Source organism: Marmota monax, unplaced genomic scaffold (assembly GCF_021218885.2).
Source record: "Marmota monax isolate L192 unplaced genomic scaffold, Marmota_monax_Labrador192_F-V1.1 WCK01_AAM20220418_F8-fsc00007, whole genome shotgun sequence".
NCBI classification, from domain to species: Eukaryota; Metazoa; Chordata; class Mammalia; order Rodentia; family Sciuridae; genus Marmota; species Marmota monax.
The window spans coordinates 4,961,274-4,980,000 of record NW_026692781.1 but is presented as its reverse complement, the minus strand read 5'-3'; the positions used below and the strand labels follow the sequence as shown (position 1 = coordinate 4,980,000).

Below are 18,727 nucleotides of genomic sequence, written 5' to 3'. Positions count from 1 at the left end.
TCTAGGAAGATTGATTTATACAGCACTGGTAATTTCAGACTTCTAATAAGAATTTCTGCAGGCACTTGTAGGTATACAACCTTGTGGTCATGTTTGAATTTCAAGGTAGAAGTTGAAATGCTGGCAATCCTGTATATACATCAAGGTGCAATTTACAGTGACTCTTCCTAGGTTAATCCAGAATAGTCTCAGGATGTCACGAACTAGAAGCTATGATATTCATCAGGGATTTAGCAAAGCTCAGCACTATCCTAGTGAAACCCCAAAGAGAATATTGTTTTAATTCAGAGGGCTAAAGAGTTAAGAGCTCATGACATACAATTTCAACATAGCACTGAAACTCAGACTCAGAAACTATGATAATGTCCCTGGTTTTCATGAAGAGTTTCATTACAAATTTTATATTAATTATTACAATGTGAAATTCGTTATTTTTTTCTTGTATTTTTATAATTTATGTATCCCTGATTTTACTGAGGATTATTAGTTATGTGATGCTCTATTTATTGCCTATAATCCCAGCGGTTCAAAAGGCTGAGATAGGAGGATCGTGAGTTCAAAGCCAGCCTCTGCAACAGTGAGGTGCTAAGCAACTCAATGAGACCCTGTCTCTAAATATAAAGTACAAAATAGGGCTGGGGATGTGTCTCAGTGATTAAGTGTCCCCCTGAGTTCAATCTCCGGTACCACAAAAATAAATAAATAAGGGTTGGAGTTGTGGCTCAGTAGTAGAATGCTTGCCTAGCATGTACAAGGCACTGGGTTCGATTCTCAGCACCACATAAAAAAAAATAATTAAATAAAGACAGTGTGTCCATCTAAAATAAATAAATAAATAAATATCTCTCACATATGGAATTTCATATTGAGCCCTTCAAATATGCAACATTAGTAAGTTATGTTCTTTACTACTGTGATATTGTGATAATTAATGAAGCTTTTTCAGTAGTGATACAGTTTTATAAAAATAATATTCTTGCCTTTAAAAAATTTTAATTGTAGATGGACACAATACCTGTATTTTATTTATTTATTTTTATGTCATGCTGAGGATCGAACCCAGGGCCTCAACACATGCTAGATGAGCACTCTACACTGAGCCACAACCGCAGCCCAATAATAGTCTTTTCTTATAGAGCTTTACTTCCTAGCTGTCAAACTGTTCTCTTTCTTCTGCCCCCCCCTCTTTTTTTAACCTATTCAGTACCTTTCAGTTCTCAGGATCCCTCATATTTTGTTTTTATTTTTTATTTTTCTCCTTTCTGTTAGAATCTCTTCTCAGAAAAGCACAAGATAGGGGCTGGGATTGTGGCTCAGCGGTAGAGCGCTACGCTAGCACAGGTGGGACCCGGGTTCGATTCTCAGCACTACATAAAAAAAAATAAAGGCGTTGTGTCCATCTATGCCTAATAAATAAATAAATAAATATTTTTTAAAAAAAGAAAAGCACAAGATAAATTCATCCATCTGGAACTGTAATTCAGGATAAGACTTAATATATTATCTGTGGCAGACAGAAAAGTGGCCCCCTAAAGATGTCATGTCCTAATTCCTTGAACCTGTGAATATGTCAGGCTACATGGCAAAGGGCCATGGAGGTTGCAGATAGTTAAGATTGTTAATACTCACATAGCAAGACCTATTCCCCACTTCAACCCTATAGAACTATAATAAACGTATATTGTTTTTTAAAAACATTTATTCTTTAGTTGTAGGTGGACACAATACCTTTATATTTTTATGTGGGCTGAGGATCGAACCCAGTGCCTCACGCATGCTGGGTGAGCCCTTTTCCTCTGAGCCACAACCCCAGCCCCTAAACTTACATTGTTTTAAGTGACTAAGTTTGTGGTAATTTGTTATAGCCTGAAAATGTATATAGTCTCCAAAAATATTTACGTTTATAGCAAGGGACAAATCCCTTGTTTTTTTAAATTTTATATTTACTAAAGATGATTGAATTGTACACTTTATTTCTTGCAATGCTGGAGATCAAACCCAGGATCTCATGAATGCTAGGTAAGTGCTTTACCACTGAGCTACATCCCCAGCCCAGCTTGTTTGACATGTTTGTGCTTTTTTGGTTGTGAGAGACAGAATCACAACTCAAAACAATAAAAGGGTCTACTGGTTCACATGACCAAACTATGGACAACACAGGGATGGAACTGTAAGGCCTAGAAGCAAGATATATCAACATCATCCCCATTTCTGGTCACAATAGCTTCTCTATCACTCTCTTCACTCAAACCTCAGGATGAGAAGCTATAGCAGTCCAAGGGTAAGGATCACAAGGGGAGGGAGTTCAAGCATCAGCAGACATGGTCTTTGGGAGGAAAGAAACTCCAACCTGTGTGTACTGTGACCTAAGAAATGAAGCTGGATTATTGAACATCAAACATTTTCAGGCTAATAAAATAGGTAAAATAGGTGTTTTTGGTTGCTCTGCATATGTTATGGGGGAGGATGGGGACAGACAACCTGGGAACAGGTTGTCTACTACTGGGTTACCTGGCACCTGAAGGCATCAGATAAAGGGCAGTCTTCTTTGCAGGCTGCCTTATCCAGCTCAGGCTGCCATAACAAAATACCATAGACTGGGTTGTTTAAGCAGCAGACATTTATTTTCTCCCAGTTCTGGAGGCTGGATCCAAGAAGGCCTTATCCTCAAGACCTCATTTAACTTTAAGAACTTCCAGGGGCTAGGGATGTGGCTCAAGGTAGCACGCTTGCCTAGCATGCGTGAGGCAGTGGGTTCGATTCTTAGCACCACATAAAAATAAAATAAAGATATTGTGTCCACCTAAAACTAAAAAATAAATATTAAAAAAAGAACTTCCATAAAGTATTTGCCCTATCTCAACACACAGCCTTGAAAGGGGCTGAGGGCTTCAACATATGGATTAAGGGAGATCACATTCAGTTCATAACACAGATACACTTACATGAATGTGAAAACAAAGATTAATATACCTTTAAGCAAGCACCCCAGATGTTTTCTTTCAGTTTCAGCTAAAAATAAAACCCATGAGAAATAGCAACTCTTAGAATTTGAATACTTAAGAGTCATCTTAACTTAAAATCATCTCCACAATTTTATTTTATACAAGTGTCTGCCCTCCCAAAGCAATACTTTTAAATTTAAATACAGTAAAATATTTTCCATTCATACTGCAGTAATCTGAAACTTGAGATAACTCACAGGAATTTGTGTACCTTCCTTAATCCTCTGTTCGGCATACAAATCAATAGCAAAAAGGAATGTTTTTAGAAGCTCAAGTTAAATGCCTCAGATCACAAAGCATCCTCACAAAGCATCCATTTTCAAGATGCTTCAATCACCCCCAGAATGCTCTTGTGTAAAAATAACTATTCTTTTACCCTTCAAAAAAATATACTAGGGCCAGGTGTGGTGACACACATCTATGGTCCCCTGTATCTTGAGAGGCTGAAGCAGAAGGATCACAAGTTCAAAGCCAGCCTCAGAAACTTACTGAGGCCCTAAGCAACTTAGTGATACTGTTTCAAAACAGAAAATAAAAAGGGCTATCGGTGTGGGTCAGTGGTTAAGCGCCCCTGGGTTCAATCCCTGGTTTTTAAAAAAAAGCAACAAAAAACCATACTGGATGTGTATATGAAATGGCTGGACCTTGAGAACACTAAAGAAAAAGACGTGGCCCATGATCTCAAACCTGTCCAAGAGACCTATTATGCATCCATAAATTATAAATTTTCTGAATATGACAATGGGAGTTTTATTGGAAGAAGCTGAAACATTCAAGAAAGAATTCTGTGAGAAGGTTGGAGTTGTTGATTTAGAATTTTACAGAACCTAGGTAAGGAGGTGGAGGTGACTGCAACTGTTCTCATCTGTCTCTAAAACACAACTGGGCAACATATTACTAGTAAGAATTAATTACTAAATGTTCTTGAGAGCAAGAAAATGGTCTAGAATTCAATTATAGATTGAAATAGTCTATAATTAAGTTGTTTCACTAATTCAGACTGTCCTTCAACCCAATTGGCCCAAATTCAAGCAGTCTTAACCATGTAGACAGTGATTCATTTATTTTTATTGAAAATGCAAAGTAATACTAAAGAAAAATTTTAAATAAATTAAAAATCATTCCATATCTCCTCACAGTAACACAATGAATTTATTTTGCATATTACCTTCCACATGCATAGACTTCACAGCCACAGATTGTACATACTGTTTTGTATTGTGCTTATTTTACTTATCACATCATAGACATGCCCATGTTTCTACAGTCTTTCAAATAATTGTTTTTATATCAGTATACTTCATTATTTTATTAGCTGACTTTCTCTTTGACATGTAGATTTTTTTCTCATTTTTGCTATTACAAATAATGCAGACACAAATATCTTCATGCATTTACTTTTTCTTGTATAATTCTTTAGTTTAAAAATCTGTAAATAGAATTTATGGAGCAAGGAATACAGTCATTTTTATGGTCCTTGCTATGTAGTACCACATTGCATTCCCAATGCAACCAAAGGGTTGCATCTATGTAAAATGTCATCTGAAATGAATGAACTAAACATTGACTGTCCAAAAGTCTGTCTGTTTTTTTTTTTTTTTAATGAGAAGTAGTTTTAAAACTTCAGTATTAAAAGTGAAAAACAATTACTCTCTTTAAAAAAAAAAAGGAGTGTATGGAATAGACGGTCTCACAAATAACTAAAAGTTTTTATGAATTAACTTAAGTGGTGCTTCCTAGCTCATCTCAAGTTACGGCAGGTATAGGAGGGACCCTGCTACAGGCACAAGGGAAGATAGACAAAAGTGTTTCTGGGAGGCTTCAGTCACCCTGGCCTTCTCTCTAGCTTCAAGGCTTAAGGGTGTCTGTTTCTAGACACATCTGTAACCATCAGTGCCAGTGTGCATAGGTCAGGGACTCAAGTCACAAAACCTAGTTAATGACAGCTAGAAAATGAATGCAAATTTCTTCTCCTCAATGTATTTTCTACTATATCACAACTGATCTACACGCTTTCTGGTTCTAAAGTTCAACTTTATATGCAGAAAAGTATCTATACTTAAAAAAGGATTTCCCAACATGCTTACAGACCCCTTAACTAGCAATTTACATCAAAGCTGAACATTAAAAATAGCCTTCAGCATCAGCAAATATTTGACTATTTTCTCTACAAATTTTCAGACTTGCTCTTCTTTTAATTTTAGTTTGTAAACTCTGAACAGTTAAAATCTTTTGCACAGTACTTTGTATATCTCTGATAGTCAGTAAATAAAGAATACTAACAATAAATTATATACACTACAGAGGAAAAAAACTAAAATCAGTCCCCATTCTATATAATTCTAAAGGGAAATTATTTTTTACCTGTTGATTTTGTAGAGGCAGAGAAGATTCCCTCTTCAAATTTCAAATTCCTGCTAGCTAAACAAAAACCTTAAGATACACTACCTGTGATATCATAGGCTCTTAAGACATATTTCAGTATAAAGAATGATTTCTACCTACACCCAGTGCTGATGCTACCAGGAGATAAAGATTCAATGTAAAGGTTCTTTACCAAGTGTCAAATATTCCATACTACCTTTGAAAAGCACAGATTATAGGGGTTAACCCTACTGATTCATCTGTATATTTATGTAAGCTTTTTCTTGACCATAAAATACTGGGTTTGAGAATACAATCAGGAATTAAAATTTACCAATCTCTTATCACATGCCAGACCACAGTGACAAGTAAGAGACTCCAAAATCTGCATTCTTTTTACTACACCTCCAAAGAGTGATTACTTGGTTAATTCTGGCAGATCTAATCAGACATTATACACACAAACACACCCATGAGACCGCATGGCACTTGGAAGATTACCCACTATTTCCCACTTATTAAGATCTGGATCATATTTCTCAATGCTCTGAAGATATGTTCCCTTCGAGTAGGAGTATCCTCCAGTGACATAAATACATCCATTCATGATGACGGCGCCACACTCCATCCTCCTCTCCATCATGGGAGCTATTTCTCTCCATTCATTTTGCTCTGGATCATAGCACTCCGTGATTGTAGTCTGTCCACCGACTAGATAGAGCTTATTTTCAAATGGAACTGAGCACAATCCATATTCTTTTAAAAGGCAAAAGAAAAGAGCAATTTTTTTATTAGAATAACAAATAAATGAGTTACCATGGTATGGTGACATAATAATCCTGTACAATTTATCACACACAAATAGAGCATTGGTGATATTTTGATTCTGACACAAACTACTGCACACTAAAGCTGTTATGGTTTAGATGAGGTGTCCCCCAAAAGCTCATGTGTGAGACAATTTGAGAGAGCTTAGAGGTGAAATGATTGGATTATGAGAGCATTGACCTAATCAGTGCCTAATCAGCCTGCTAGGGATTACCTGAGTGGTAACTGTAGGCAGGTAGAGAGTAGTTGGAGGAGGTGCGTCATATACTGGGGTATACTTTTGGGGGTATATAATCTATCTCTGGAGAGCAGAACACTCTACTTCCTGGTGCCTGAGCTGCCTTCTTCCACCACACTTTTCTATTATAATGTTCTGCTTCACCTTGGGCAGAGCAATAGAATCAGCTGCTTATAGACTGAGACCTCTGAAGCAGTGGGCAACAAATAAACTTTTTCTCCTCTAAAATTGTTCTTGTCAGATCTTTTGGTGGCAACAGCAAAAAAAGCTGACTAAAACAAAAACTTAAAATCCAATTCCTGCCATCTGATTCAGATGACCTGTTCCCGTCTCTACCCATCATCCCTTGGGCCATTCTTTTTTTTTTTTTTTGGCATGGGATCAAACCCAGGTAGCTTAACCGCTGAGTTACATCCCTAGCCCTTTTTTATATTTATATTTAGAGACATGGTCTCACTAAGTTACTGGCTTTGAACCTGTGATCCTCCTGCTTTAGCCTCCCAAGCCTCTGGGATTATAGGCATAGATCACCACACCCAGCTTATTATTTTTTATTTTGAGACAGGGTCTCCCTAAGGTGCAGAGCGCCTTGCTAAGCCAGCTTTAGCAGGCTGATCCTCCCACCTTAGCCTTCTGAGTCACTGGAATTACAGGTGTGCACCACAGCCCCTATTATATTTCATCATATCTTAATTCTCCCCATAGCACTTCTCATCAATTGGTATGATTCCTGTTCATTGTCTCTCCTCTTTCAAGCAGTGTAGGAGATCTGTCCTACCCACTACTCCATTAACAGTTGGAGAAGGACAAATGTCTGATACTTTTAAGGATTCAATACATGTCTGCTCGATCAATGAAAAAATTATAACTTGTACCCTCTTATACTCCAATGCATGCCCACATACTGTGAAAAGCTTACAGGTAAGCCCCTCTTTAGAAAGAATGTACAAATAGAAATATGAGTTCTTCTTCAAGAATGGAAGATAATGAGGCTGGGGTTGTAGCTCAGTGGTAAAGTGCTCGCCTGGTACATGTGAGGCACTGAGTTTGATCCTCAGCACCACATAAAATCAAATAAATAAAATAAAGGTTAAATTCTAAAAAAAAAATAAATCAAACACACACAACAGAATGGAAGACAATGCCTTATAAGTAAAGTTCTTGCTATCTAGGTTCTGAAGGCTAAGGAATATCTCAGAAGACAGATAGTTTTCTTTGTACATACTGTTCAAGTTTCTGATATCTAACAAAATGATTCTTAAAAACTCTCTTGTTCTAATTAAATACATGTAGAATTCTTAGAGGATTTAGTTGTTTCAAGTACCTGTGAGACATTGTTTACATAAATTATATTTATCATTCCATTATGAATGATTATAAAAATTAACGATAGGGGGCCAAGTGCAGTGACACACCTATAATCCCCGCAGCTTGGGAGGCTAAAACAGTAGGATTGCAATTTCAAGGCCAGCCTTAGGAATTTAGCAAGGCCTTAAGCAACTTAGGGAGACCCTATCTCAAAATAAAAAATAAAAAGGGCTGGTGGTAAAGCACCCCTGGCTTAAATACCCAGTACAAAAAAAAAAAAAAAGAAAAAGAAAATTGGTGGGTTAGTTGGTATAAGTGATTCCACAGTGAGTTTACTAGGCTTTTCTTAAGTTACTCAAGCTTACCACAAAAATCCTCGACTGGTAATCTTATTAATAGATGTATCTTAATCTTCCCATAACAGTAAAAAATGTTTAAAATAAAATGATTCCTCTGAGTTTTTTCTCTGTTACCTAAATACAACACAGTATTGTTATTGTCAATGGAACTTTTTCCTCCTAAGCTATAACTGCCTTTTTTTTTTTTTTTTTTTTTGTCAATTTGTCTGAGCTCCTGGGGGCAAAGGACTGTGTCTTGTTTATTGTGCTCCTGACACAGAATATATCACAGAATATAGGAAATATTCAGCAACTATCTGTTAAGATAAATGGATGAGTGAATAAATGAGTGAACAATTTCAAATCAAGCATGGAAATGACACCATCTGTAATGGTTCCAAGTGTTTGGGCACAAATATTACCCATAAATACATGGCAGTCTGTATCTAGTGTTAATTGAGGGATATGAACAAAAGGACACAGGGAATCAGAGACAACCACAACATCCAATTGAACTGGTTTAAATTTTTTTCCTAAGGATGTTCTCACTGAAAGGATCTGTAAAGCTTATGGAGCCTAACTTCCTAATTTTACTGGAAAGTAAGGCCAAAATCCTGAACTACTTGTTCAAGGTTAGAAGGGTCAAAAAATGGCAAAGCCAGGAGAGAACTCTCTGCCACAGGTGCTTCTTCTTTGTTATGTATTGCTTCTTTCTTCCTGTTTTTCATGCCTTCTTTCTCAGATCATCCCCTAATTCAAAGCTAGTTCCCAAAATTCTGCCCATAGCTATCTTGTTGGTCTTGCCCTGTGAGGCACTTCATTCATGCTCACATCCACTGGAATCATCCAAGCAAACAATTCCCAGATCTCAACATCCAGCCACATCCTTCCTCGAGGAAGGATGTGCAAATACACATCTCCCTTCCCCACCCCCATTGCTGGACAGTCCTTCTGAGTTATCCAACTAGCTCTACAACCCTACACTGCAAATGGAGCTCACCATCTCCCCTCTTCTCCCTCTCTATTGGCTCCTCCATTGATACTCTGGATCCTCCCAGGCAACTGGCCACAGACCCTGAGATCACTGTCAACTCTTTTTCTCTCCAGATCCAGTCATCCAAGGAAGCAATCAGCTGTTGAATCTCTAACAATCCTCATATTTGCCCCTCTTTTCTGCCTACCATTTCTTCAAACTTTCAGTATTTCTCACCTGGTTTATTACATATTAATGTTAGCATATTTCCCTGTCCACTATCTTTCTCCCAGTGTATGTTTTTTTAATAAGTTGTTGATTCACATCTGTTTATTTATTTATTTATCTGTGGTGCTGACAATCAAACCCAGTGCCTCACGAATGCCAGACAAGTGCGCTACTGCTGAGCCATAGCCCCAGCCCCCCAACGTATCTTAAAAGGAGTTCTCTTCCTAAAATGAGAGCTGAGGATGTCAGTATAGAGCACAAGTTTAGAAGGTACAAGTCTTTGCATTTGATCCCCAGAATCACAAAAAACAAATAACCAAGAACCACATCATTCTTTTGCTCTGAATACTTTGATAGTTCTACATTTTTAGAATTCTCCAAACTGCCCCTCAAAGCCCTCTGAACTGAACTCTCCCATCCTGTCTTCTATTCTGCCATCACCATTCCATTTGTTCTTGTCTACTCCCAAGTAATGGAATACACCTGAAACTTTCCCTTTGGCCTTCCTTCACTCAATTGACATCCTGCAGGGCAGCAAGAGTGGGGGAGGTTCCTCAGAAACCACCATCCTTAATAGTGGCCATTTTGTAAGGCATAACTTAAAAATACCTACGGGGGGGAGGGTTGGGGGGGTTGTGGCTTACTGGTGGAGTGCTCACCTAGCATGTGTGAGGCACTGGGTTCGATCCTCAGCACCACATAAAAATAAAGATATTGTGTCCACCTAAAACTAAATATTAAAAAAAAAAAATAAATACCTACCCCTGGGGAGCAGTTGCAGATTGCCAGATTTCCCTTAATTAGATTCAAGTTCTCAATTTCAATAGCACTTCTTTGTATAGAACTTGCTAAAGATTATCCTGTATTACTGTTAAATGTTTACTTGCTACTAGATTCTGAGTTCCTGTGGCAGTAGAGATTAGTACTTAATCATCTCTGAGTTTTACATAATTATTAGAATTCTACCTTTCCCAATGGAGGGTCTCAATGTTATCCTGAATTTAATGAAGTTATGGTCCCAAGTTTTTCAATTATACAAAATTAACTCATTAAAGGGATTAAGATAAAAGATAACATTTATATTAACTTTTAAAAATAACACTAGTAGTCATTTCCTCCCCATCTAAGCAATCTCTCTACATATGGCAAGCTCAAAACGGACACTTCACCTTCCTTGGAGGTATTCCTGGAGTGTAAGAGGCATACCTTGCCATAATTCAATGGATGCAGATGCAAATGCCTTCAGGAGCTTACAGGACTAACTGATGAAGCATGTGTGGGCTAAGAAAAAAACAACAGCATAGGCCTCCTGGGTCTGAGATGTGACCAGAAGTGGAGGGACTGGGATGAAATGGAGAAGGACACAAGCCTCAGCTAACAAGAACAGCTATTACCCAGCTCCAGCGATTACTGCCAGGAAAGAGCACTGTTCAGTTGTCAGATCTTCCAATTTTTCTAAAGGCCAGAAATCATGATTTTTATATAAATTTAAATTTTAAATTCTGGTAATAAGCCAGTTCAAAAATATTTTTAAGCACAGAACGTATCATGCAAAGTGCTAATTTTTGATATCTGGTTTTTTACATTTTATCAGGAAAGAGTTCAGTATGCACCAAAATGTTACAGGAGGAATTCTATGTTCCTAGTGATTTACAAAATGTAATTTAATAATTTTGGATTGAAATTTTTCCATGGCTTCTAATACTAGGTTTAAGTCACATAGCCTTTGATTCTTTTTCAAGTGGCTAACAGACTATATGCAACTTGTTATGAGGTTCAAATGAGATAATAGTTAAGTACAGTACATGGGTTACAAGCCAAACTGCTGGACTGAACTTCACCTCTAACAAGTATTACCTGGCTAACAGGGGCAATGTCTCTGTGCCTTAGTGGCCTGTGAAATAACAGTACCTACCTAGCTCACAAGATTATTGTGAGGTTTAAATAGTACAATGGTTTGAATATGGGTAGTATTCCCCCAAAGAACTATATATACAGACTTGGTCTGCAGGGTGGACACAGTGCAAGGTACTGTGGACCTTTAAAAAGTTGGGTCTTATGAAGGTCGTCAGGTCAATGGAGTCATGCCCCTGTAAGGGATTTTGGAACCCTGGCTAGTTCTGCCATTGTCATTCCATTGCTCTCATCAGAGGAAAAATCAATGGGCTACCCAATCTAGGATTTGAACCTCTAAACTATGGGCTAAGTAAACTTTTTTCATACAAGTTGATTAGGTATTTCATTATAGTAACGTGAGGCTGATAAATACAAACAGATTAATACATATAAAATTATTGGAACAGTTAAGTACCTGGCACATTTTACTGAGTATGGAAGTATTAGCTATAATTCAATGTAACCTATTACTATTAATTTTCATAATTTCTTTGGTCATACCAGGAAAACAAAGTGGTGGGGAACTGGATGTGGTGGCATATGCCTATAATCTCAGTAGCTTAGGAGTCTGAAGCAGGAGGTTAGCAAGTTGGAGGCCAGCCTTGGCAACTTATCTCAAAATAATAAATAAATTTTTAAGAAGGGGCTGGAAGAGATGTAGCTCAGTGGTAAAGGACTCATGGGTTAAATTACCAGTACTACAGAAAGAAAGAGAGGGAGGGAGGAAAGAGAGAGAGAGAGGAAAGAAGAAAGAAAAGTGGTGGTGAGCCTAGGATGATGAATCTGAACTTCTAGAAGACAGAAGTCTACATATTCCACGATGTCTTCAGAGCCAGGGCATCCTACAGCTGCGGTTTCTTCGTAGGTACAACCTGCAGCATATGGAGCTGCAGCACCAGATTTAGGTGTGCTCCACCTGAACCATGATATGAGACAGATAATGTGTGCAGTGGAAGTAGCTGTATAGGTAGAAATCGAGAATCTGCTCTCTTATCGATTATGAAACAGGTTATGGAATTAGATCATCAAGTGTATTCAGGCCCACCAATTTCAAATTTGACTCTGGCCAAGCTACTTATTCATTCTAAACCTCCATTTCCAAATATGTAAAATAGTGATAAATGATACCTACTCATAGAATCACAATGAGAATTTAAGATAATATTACAAGTAAGATGCTTAGCCAGTATCTGATCTATAGTATGTACTCAAGAGGATTAGCTATTTAGTCTTATTCTCAGATGATTCAAGCTTGTAGATTTTAATTGCTCTCTCTAGCAATCCACATGAAAGCCTGATGCTCTATGGAAAATGATTCAAAGTAATATGGTAATGTGATATGAATTTTGCCTAATGAAAAAAATTTAAACACATAGTACAACTAGAATAGGCTAAAATTTGTTATTTCTGGGGCTGGGCATTGAACCCAGGGCCTCACAATGCTCAGCATGTGTTCTGGCAATGAGCTGTGCTCCCAGCCCAGCTAAAATTATGTTCCTCCTGAGCTCCTTTACAAAACGGTCAAAGATTAAAAGCATCATAGAGGGGCTGGGGCTGTGGCTCAGCAGTAGAGTGCTCACCTACCACATGCGAGGCATTGGGTTCAATCCTCAGCACCACATAAAAATAAATAAATAAAATAAAGATATTGTGTCCAACTACAATTAAAAATATATACACATATTTAAAAAAAAAAAAAGCCATCACAGAAGGCAGGCCATTCCTTATGGCAGACACACTGCATATCACAGGAATGAGTGCTGAACAGTAACTGAAATCCAGAAAGGACATGCTTTAAAAAGAGGATAACAACAATCTCTTGCTGAACTTTAATCTTTTTGACTATCTGATGGACAAACTAATGCTTTTTAATTGTCTATAAAAAGTATGCTTTATATAGTGCATGTAATAAATAAACAAAAGCATGTAACAAAGAAAAGAAACACAAGAAAGAATGTAAGTAAAGAAAATTAAAAAGAAATCTACCACTTTCAACCAAACAGCCTTAAAATGTGTTATATAAACACATCAAGGAAAATATTTTTAGATGTGATTTAATCAGAATATAATCATGACTACTGTTAGATGGATTATGAATTCTCTGTGCTTTAAAATTATACCCATGTGTAGTGTATGATAAAATTAGCACTTTCTATTTCTAGCCCACTCTTAGCCATCCCTTGTGCTGATAAACTGCACCAGGACATGCACTATTTGAAGACAGTACTTTGTTACCTGGGTGTGGACTGGAGGTGATGAGGCTCCATTCATTGATATCTGAATTGTAGCTCTGGACCTTGTCATAGGTACAGCTTCCTCTGTAGCCACAGTGGCCTCCAATGACATAGATGACTTCATGTAAGACACAAGCAGTAGCATTTCCCACACCTGTGTGTCAATTAAAATCAAACCTTTAGATCAATTGTTCATCCTCTTTTGCAATAAATACTAAGTAAATTTATTTATTTATTTATTTTGCTATTACTAATGACAGATGCAGGGCAATGTGCTAATTGCTATGAGGGATAAAAAAATGAAATAGGAAGGCTCTGATGCTCTTTAAGAGAGGATGAGACAAATAATTAGAACATAGTTATGAAATGGTAAAGGTGCCATAAAAAAGAGACAAACTAACGTGAATGTGAGAGCAAGGAGACATTGCTTTTGACTAAGAAAATCATAGCAGGAGGTAGTGGCATTTGACCTTGGCTTTGGTAAGTAGGGCTTTGGCAAGCAGAGGTTGAGAAGAAGCCATTCCAAGCATAAAGGCTTACTAGGCATGTCAAATAGCCCAGTTTGACTATGACAGGTGGTACTTCAAGGGTTGTCACATGGGAATTATGGCTGGCATTGTGATTTGAAGCCACAGGCAAAGCAACCTGATATAAGCTTTTTAAACAGAGGACAGGAGGGACTAAAAAGGAAGACAGGAGTCAGAAAGATGTAGGTGCTGATCCAGGTGAGAAGTACTGAGGCCCTGATTTAAAAGGGGGCTTAGAGATGGAGGCAAGAGACAGGTCAGACACACAGGCCTTGAGTCCAAGACAAAGCAGACTGATTATGAGATCCTGAACCGGGAAAACTAGGAGTCCTTAATATCACAGAAAAGTATGGAGAAGTGAGGTGTGCTGCCACATTACTGTAATCCCAGCAATTTGGCAGGCTGAGGCGGGAAAATTACAAGTTTGAGGCCAGCCTCAACAACTTAGTGAGACCCTGTCTCAAAATAAAAAATAAAATGGACTGGGTATGTAGCTCAGTAGTTCAATCCCGAGTGGTTCTCCTGGAGTTCAATTCCCAGTACTCCCCGCTCCCCCCACCCACACAGTTTAGGAGGAGGAGGAAACTGGTTCAGTAGGGGGAAGAAAAGAGGAATAAAGATGATGAGGCCCATTTTAGTTGCAAATGTCAGTTTGATCTTCTAACCAACTTTTAACTAGCACTGTTATGTACCAAGTACAGTTTAATCTCCTTGTTCATTTCTACTTCAAAATGAAAGTAGGCTTATAAACAGGGTAGTTATGATGAAAAAGAAAGACTTAGGAGTTCCTACATAACCAAATGTTTATTTTGTCTCTGTATTTCACATCCCTAAACCAAAAAAGGAAATGAATTCGAAATTTATCCTGACCCAAATTAAGCTCTCATTCAGGGGAAGCTACTAGTTTACTCCATGACTATAAAATCATCTGGGAAAAATAATGTTATCCTTCCCATAGAAATATGGAAAACTAAAATTTTAGTATGAGTCTACTCATCAGAACAGAATCTGTCAAAACTGCATATAAGTGGGTGAGTGTTACCTGCTCTGGGTTGAATGAACATAAACAAGAATAAAAACTTCAAGTTGAAAAAATAAATCTCTAAAATTTCAGACCGATCTGGCAGGTGGGGGTGATTTGGGGGCACTGGGTCTCCCATTCCACTCAAGGCCAAGAAAAAAAAACACATATGTCTTTTTTTTTTTAATAGTAAATAATCTACTGCAGCATTGTCCTCTCAGCAAACACTGTTTCAAATATAATTTTTAAAAATTTCAGTAAGGTAATATAATATAAACTTCGACCATTAACTCAATACAGTCCAAGTATAAAATTCTTAAAATTGTTATTTCATCATTAAAAAATAGAAGCTGAAATATTTGGATTTCAGCTTTGGGTTTACAATCGCCACTAAAATATGTGGAAAGTTTCTTGTTTCTTTTGTAAGAGAGGAGTCAGGACATTCAGAACCACACTCATATTATTAAGTGATGCTCAAGCTTAGGCAAAGCCAAAAATCAGCAGCTGATTGCAACACATTTAAGCTAGCTTCTCCCATCCTATGAGCTATTGCGCCACCTGTGGGCATACCTGGTCCTGATTTCATGCAAAAGTTATTTTTGCCCTGTTCAAAACATATTCTTCCACAATGACATTCATGATAAGCAGGCATAACATTTACTGAGGGTCAATCTGCACCAGACACTGTTCTAGGCGCTTCTCAAATATCAATTCATTTAATCCTCTCAAAGACCCCCAAGCTAAGATGATATCCTAAGATGATATCATACAGATGGCAAAACCAGGGCAGAGAGAAACCGAACAATTTGTCTGAGCCTCACCAGTGAGTAGAAAGTCCAGGTTTAGACCCAGGCAATTTAGCTTCAGAAGCAGTGTGCCTGATCACAAGACCATTCTGCTCTCAGGCTTCCTGCTTGTCATCCAAGGATCATACAAGGTCAGATTTCCAGACCAGGTCAAATTCCCATACCCTCACTAGTGTCAAAAAAGAAACAGAAAGGCCTGGGAAGAAACATTTGGGACAAAATATCACAAACTTAGTAACAACCTACCAGATGTTTTTGGACAACTCCCGAGAACCAATGAATAAATGTAATGAAATAAGATTTCAATTTAACTTTTCTCCCCCAGTGGGAGAGAAGTAGAGCTAATACATTCCCAAACACACCCGAAAATAAAATACAATTTATCCGACAGATACTCAGACCCAGTAGTGTACTTGGCTCTGTGGGCCACATGAAGAGGAGTGTGCTGAATTTCTCTCTCCTTTTTTTTTTTTTTTTTTTGAGTACTGGGAATTGAACCCATGGCCTCACCCACACTAGGAAAGTGCTCTACCACTAAGCTATACCCCCAGCCCTCTGCCACTTTCTTTTATTCTGAGACAAGCCTGCATCAAACTAGGAGACTATACTAGTTAAATCCTATAGGGCACAAACCTTCTAAGGTTTTAAGGAAGGGCCTTTTAAGAAATTATCAGTATATTTTGAGAGAATAAAAAAGTCGAATATTAAAACACAGAACTGAAAAGTGTTTGATTTCAAGGTCAACTAAAAAAATTAAAAGACAATTCAATAAGACTGGGGCTGTAGCTCAGTGATAGAGTGCTTAACTAGCATGTGTGAGGCACTGGGTTTGATCCTTAACATTGCATAAAAATAAATAAAATAAAGGTATGCTGTCCATACAGAACTACAAAAAAAAATTTCTAAAGACAAATCAATAAAACTACTCAGGTCTGTCTCTTCATTTAGCCTTTGACTTAGATATAAATTCTTAAGACTTGAAGAAAGATCTAGAGAAAGGATGTAGAGTTAGTAAAATGGCTATACGTTTCCTTATATTTCTATTCCCTGATATTTCTTTTCTAGCCTGAGTAGCATGAATTCCAGACAAGTTGGGGGCTATGTTTTCATCTGGAACATTCTGTGCAACATTATCTGTATAATCCACTCTAGTTCTTGGAGAACATCCCAAAGTGATAATCTTTTTTTTTTTTTTTTTTAGTACCGGGGATTGAACTCAGGGACATTCGACCACTGAGCCACATCCCCAGCCCTATTTTGTATTTTATTTAGAGACAGGGTCTCACTAAGTTGCTTAGTGCCTCGCTGTTGGCTCTGAACTCATGATGCCTCCAGAGCTCTGGGGATTACAGGATATGCCACGTTGCCCCACCCAAAGTGATAATCTTTTTAAAGTTACTTGAAAGAGAAATGACTTCTGGCCTAATCCCAAGTACCTAAAAAAATATAGGATAAACAAAATTCACATTTACCTTTAATCATGTTTGCAATAGGAATCCATTTCTCTTTTAGTGGGTCATAGAACTCCGCCTCTTCTGCTGGTGCCCCTTTTCTGTAACCACCTAGAGCATAGACACAGCCACCCAAAGTGACTGCACAGTGGTAATACCTAGCATTGAGCATTGGCAAACCTTCTGTCCATTCATCACCTTCACTGTTATAGATCCACACTGTATCAAGAGCTTCTATGTTATCTGTCCTGTAGCCTCCAGTTACATAAATGTTGGGTCCCAAACTTGTAACACCGTAGCTCTCCCTGGTATAATCTGGTATTTCTGCCCCTTGAATCCAAACATTTGTCAAAGGATCCCATATGTGCACCTCTGATAAAGGATGCCAGTAATAGCCTCCAATAATATACATTGTGGCTGTAGACCTCTGAGAAATCTCTTTATGCATGGGATTCAAGGCATTGTATATAAGAGAACGTATCTTATTTTCTGTTAGTAGGCAGCTTCTCTGAAGGCCTAATGCTGTCTTTAAATACACTGGATCTATATCTATGTTGATATAGCTTAGTAGATTATATAGGCATTCAATTCGGTTTTCTACGTCATGAGCAGTCCACTTAATAACTGGCTCTATGATAGCTTCTTCTTTCCAAACACTGAGATTCTTTCTGGACAAGATAAATAGAAACTTTTCAAGGCTGATTTCCAGAAATTCTTCTTGTTGCCATACTTCCTTAAACCTGGAACACAGAATTCTTCGAGATTCTTTCTCTAGTTCTGGACACACATGAAATTCTGCAAAGGAGTGCATTCCAATACAGTTATCAATATCCAGGTGCCTTACCAAAAACTGCTCACAAGCCTTCTTTACTGAAAGGAACTGCAGCAGATCTGCTGCCTCAAGCAGGCTTTGAACATTTCTTTTAGTTATTTCAATTTGGGAAGTGTATGCATAATTTACAAGGCCTTCCAGAATATCATGGTGGATGCCAGAGAGTTTTATTTTATTTTTAAATTTTTCTTTCATGTCAGCTGTGAACATTGCCTTAAAATAATTGCTGCAAGCAGCTAAAACAGCTCGGTGACAATGAAAGATTATGCCTGAAGGGCACTGAAGGGTAATATCAGTAAATAATCCATCCAAGTAAAATGTTCTGAATGCATCCAGAAAATCCACTGGATGAGTTGAATCCTTGAAAAGATAAATATAATCTTCTTGTCCTTTTAGAGCCATGGCTGCAAAAAAACATGAAATAATAAACATGTTTTCATTTTGCACAAATAATCAATGCTATTACAATCACTAGAATTGAATTAGTATCGGATATACTCCAAATCTAGACTAAGTTCAGCATCTCTAAGTAATGTATGCAAAAGGTGGATGGACTGTTTCATAATTTATGTGGTGGTCCATTTAATTTCAGGGTAGCTTGGAGCCGGAAATGAGGTCCCCGGATTCTTTAGTTCATTTGGGAAGAAATACTGATTTACTACCCCATTCACGCTTGCA

At 37.7% G+C, this 18,727-nt stretch overlaps 1 protein-coding gene across 2 annotated transcripts in view; it reads right to left on the bottom strand.

Annotated features, from left to right (window-relative positions):
* Window positions 1-4,053: 4,053 nt before the first annotated feature.
* The window catches only part of Klhl23 (kelch like family member 23), a 35,670-nt gene continuing 20,996 nt past the window's right edge, over window positions 4,054-18,727 (bottom strand). For both annotated transcript variants that reach the window (XM_046447516.2, XM_046447518.2), the window contains 3 exons: window positions 17,239-18,453; window positions 13,414-13,566; window positions 4,054-6,125 (listed from right to left, as the gene is read on the bottom strand). In XM_046447516.2, coding sequence (XP_046303472.1) covers window positions 5,815-6,125; window positions 13,414-13,566; window positions 17,239-18,451 — 1,677 coding nt within the window. In that variant the 5' untranslated portion in view covers window positions 18,452-18,453 and the 3' untranslated portion in view covers window positions 4,054-5,814. The remainder of the gene's footprint in view (window positions 6,126-13,413; window positions 13,567-17,238; window positions 18,454-18,727) is intronic.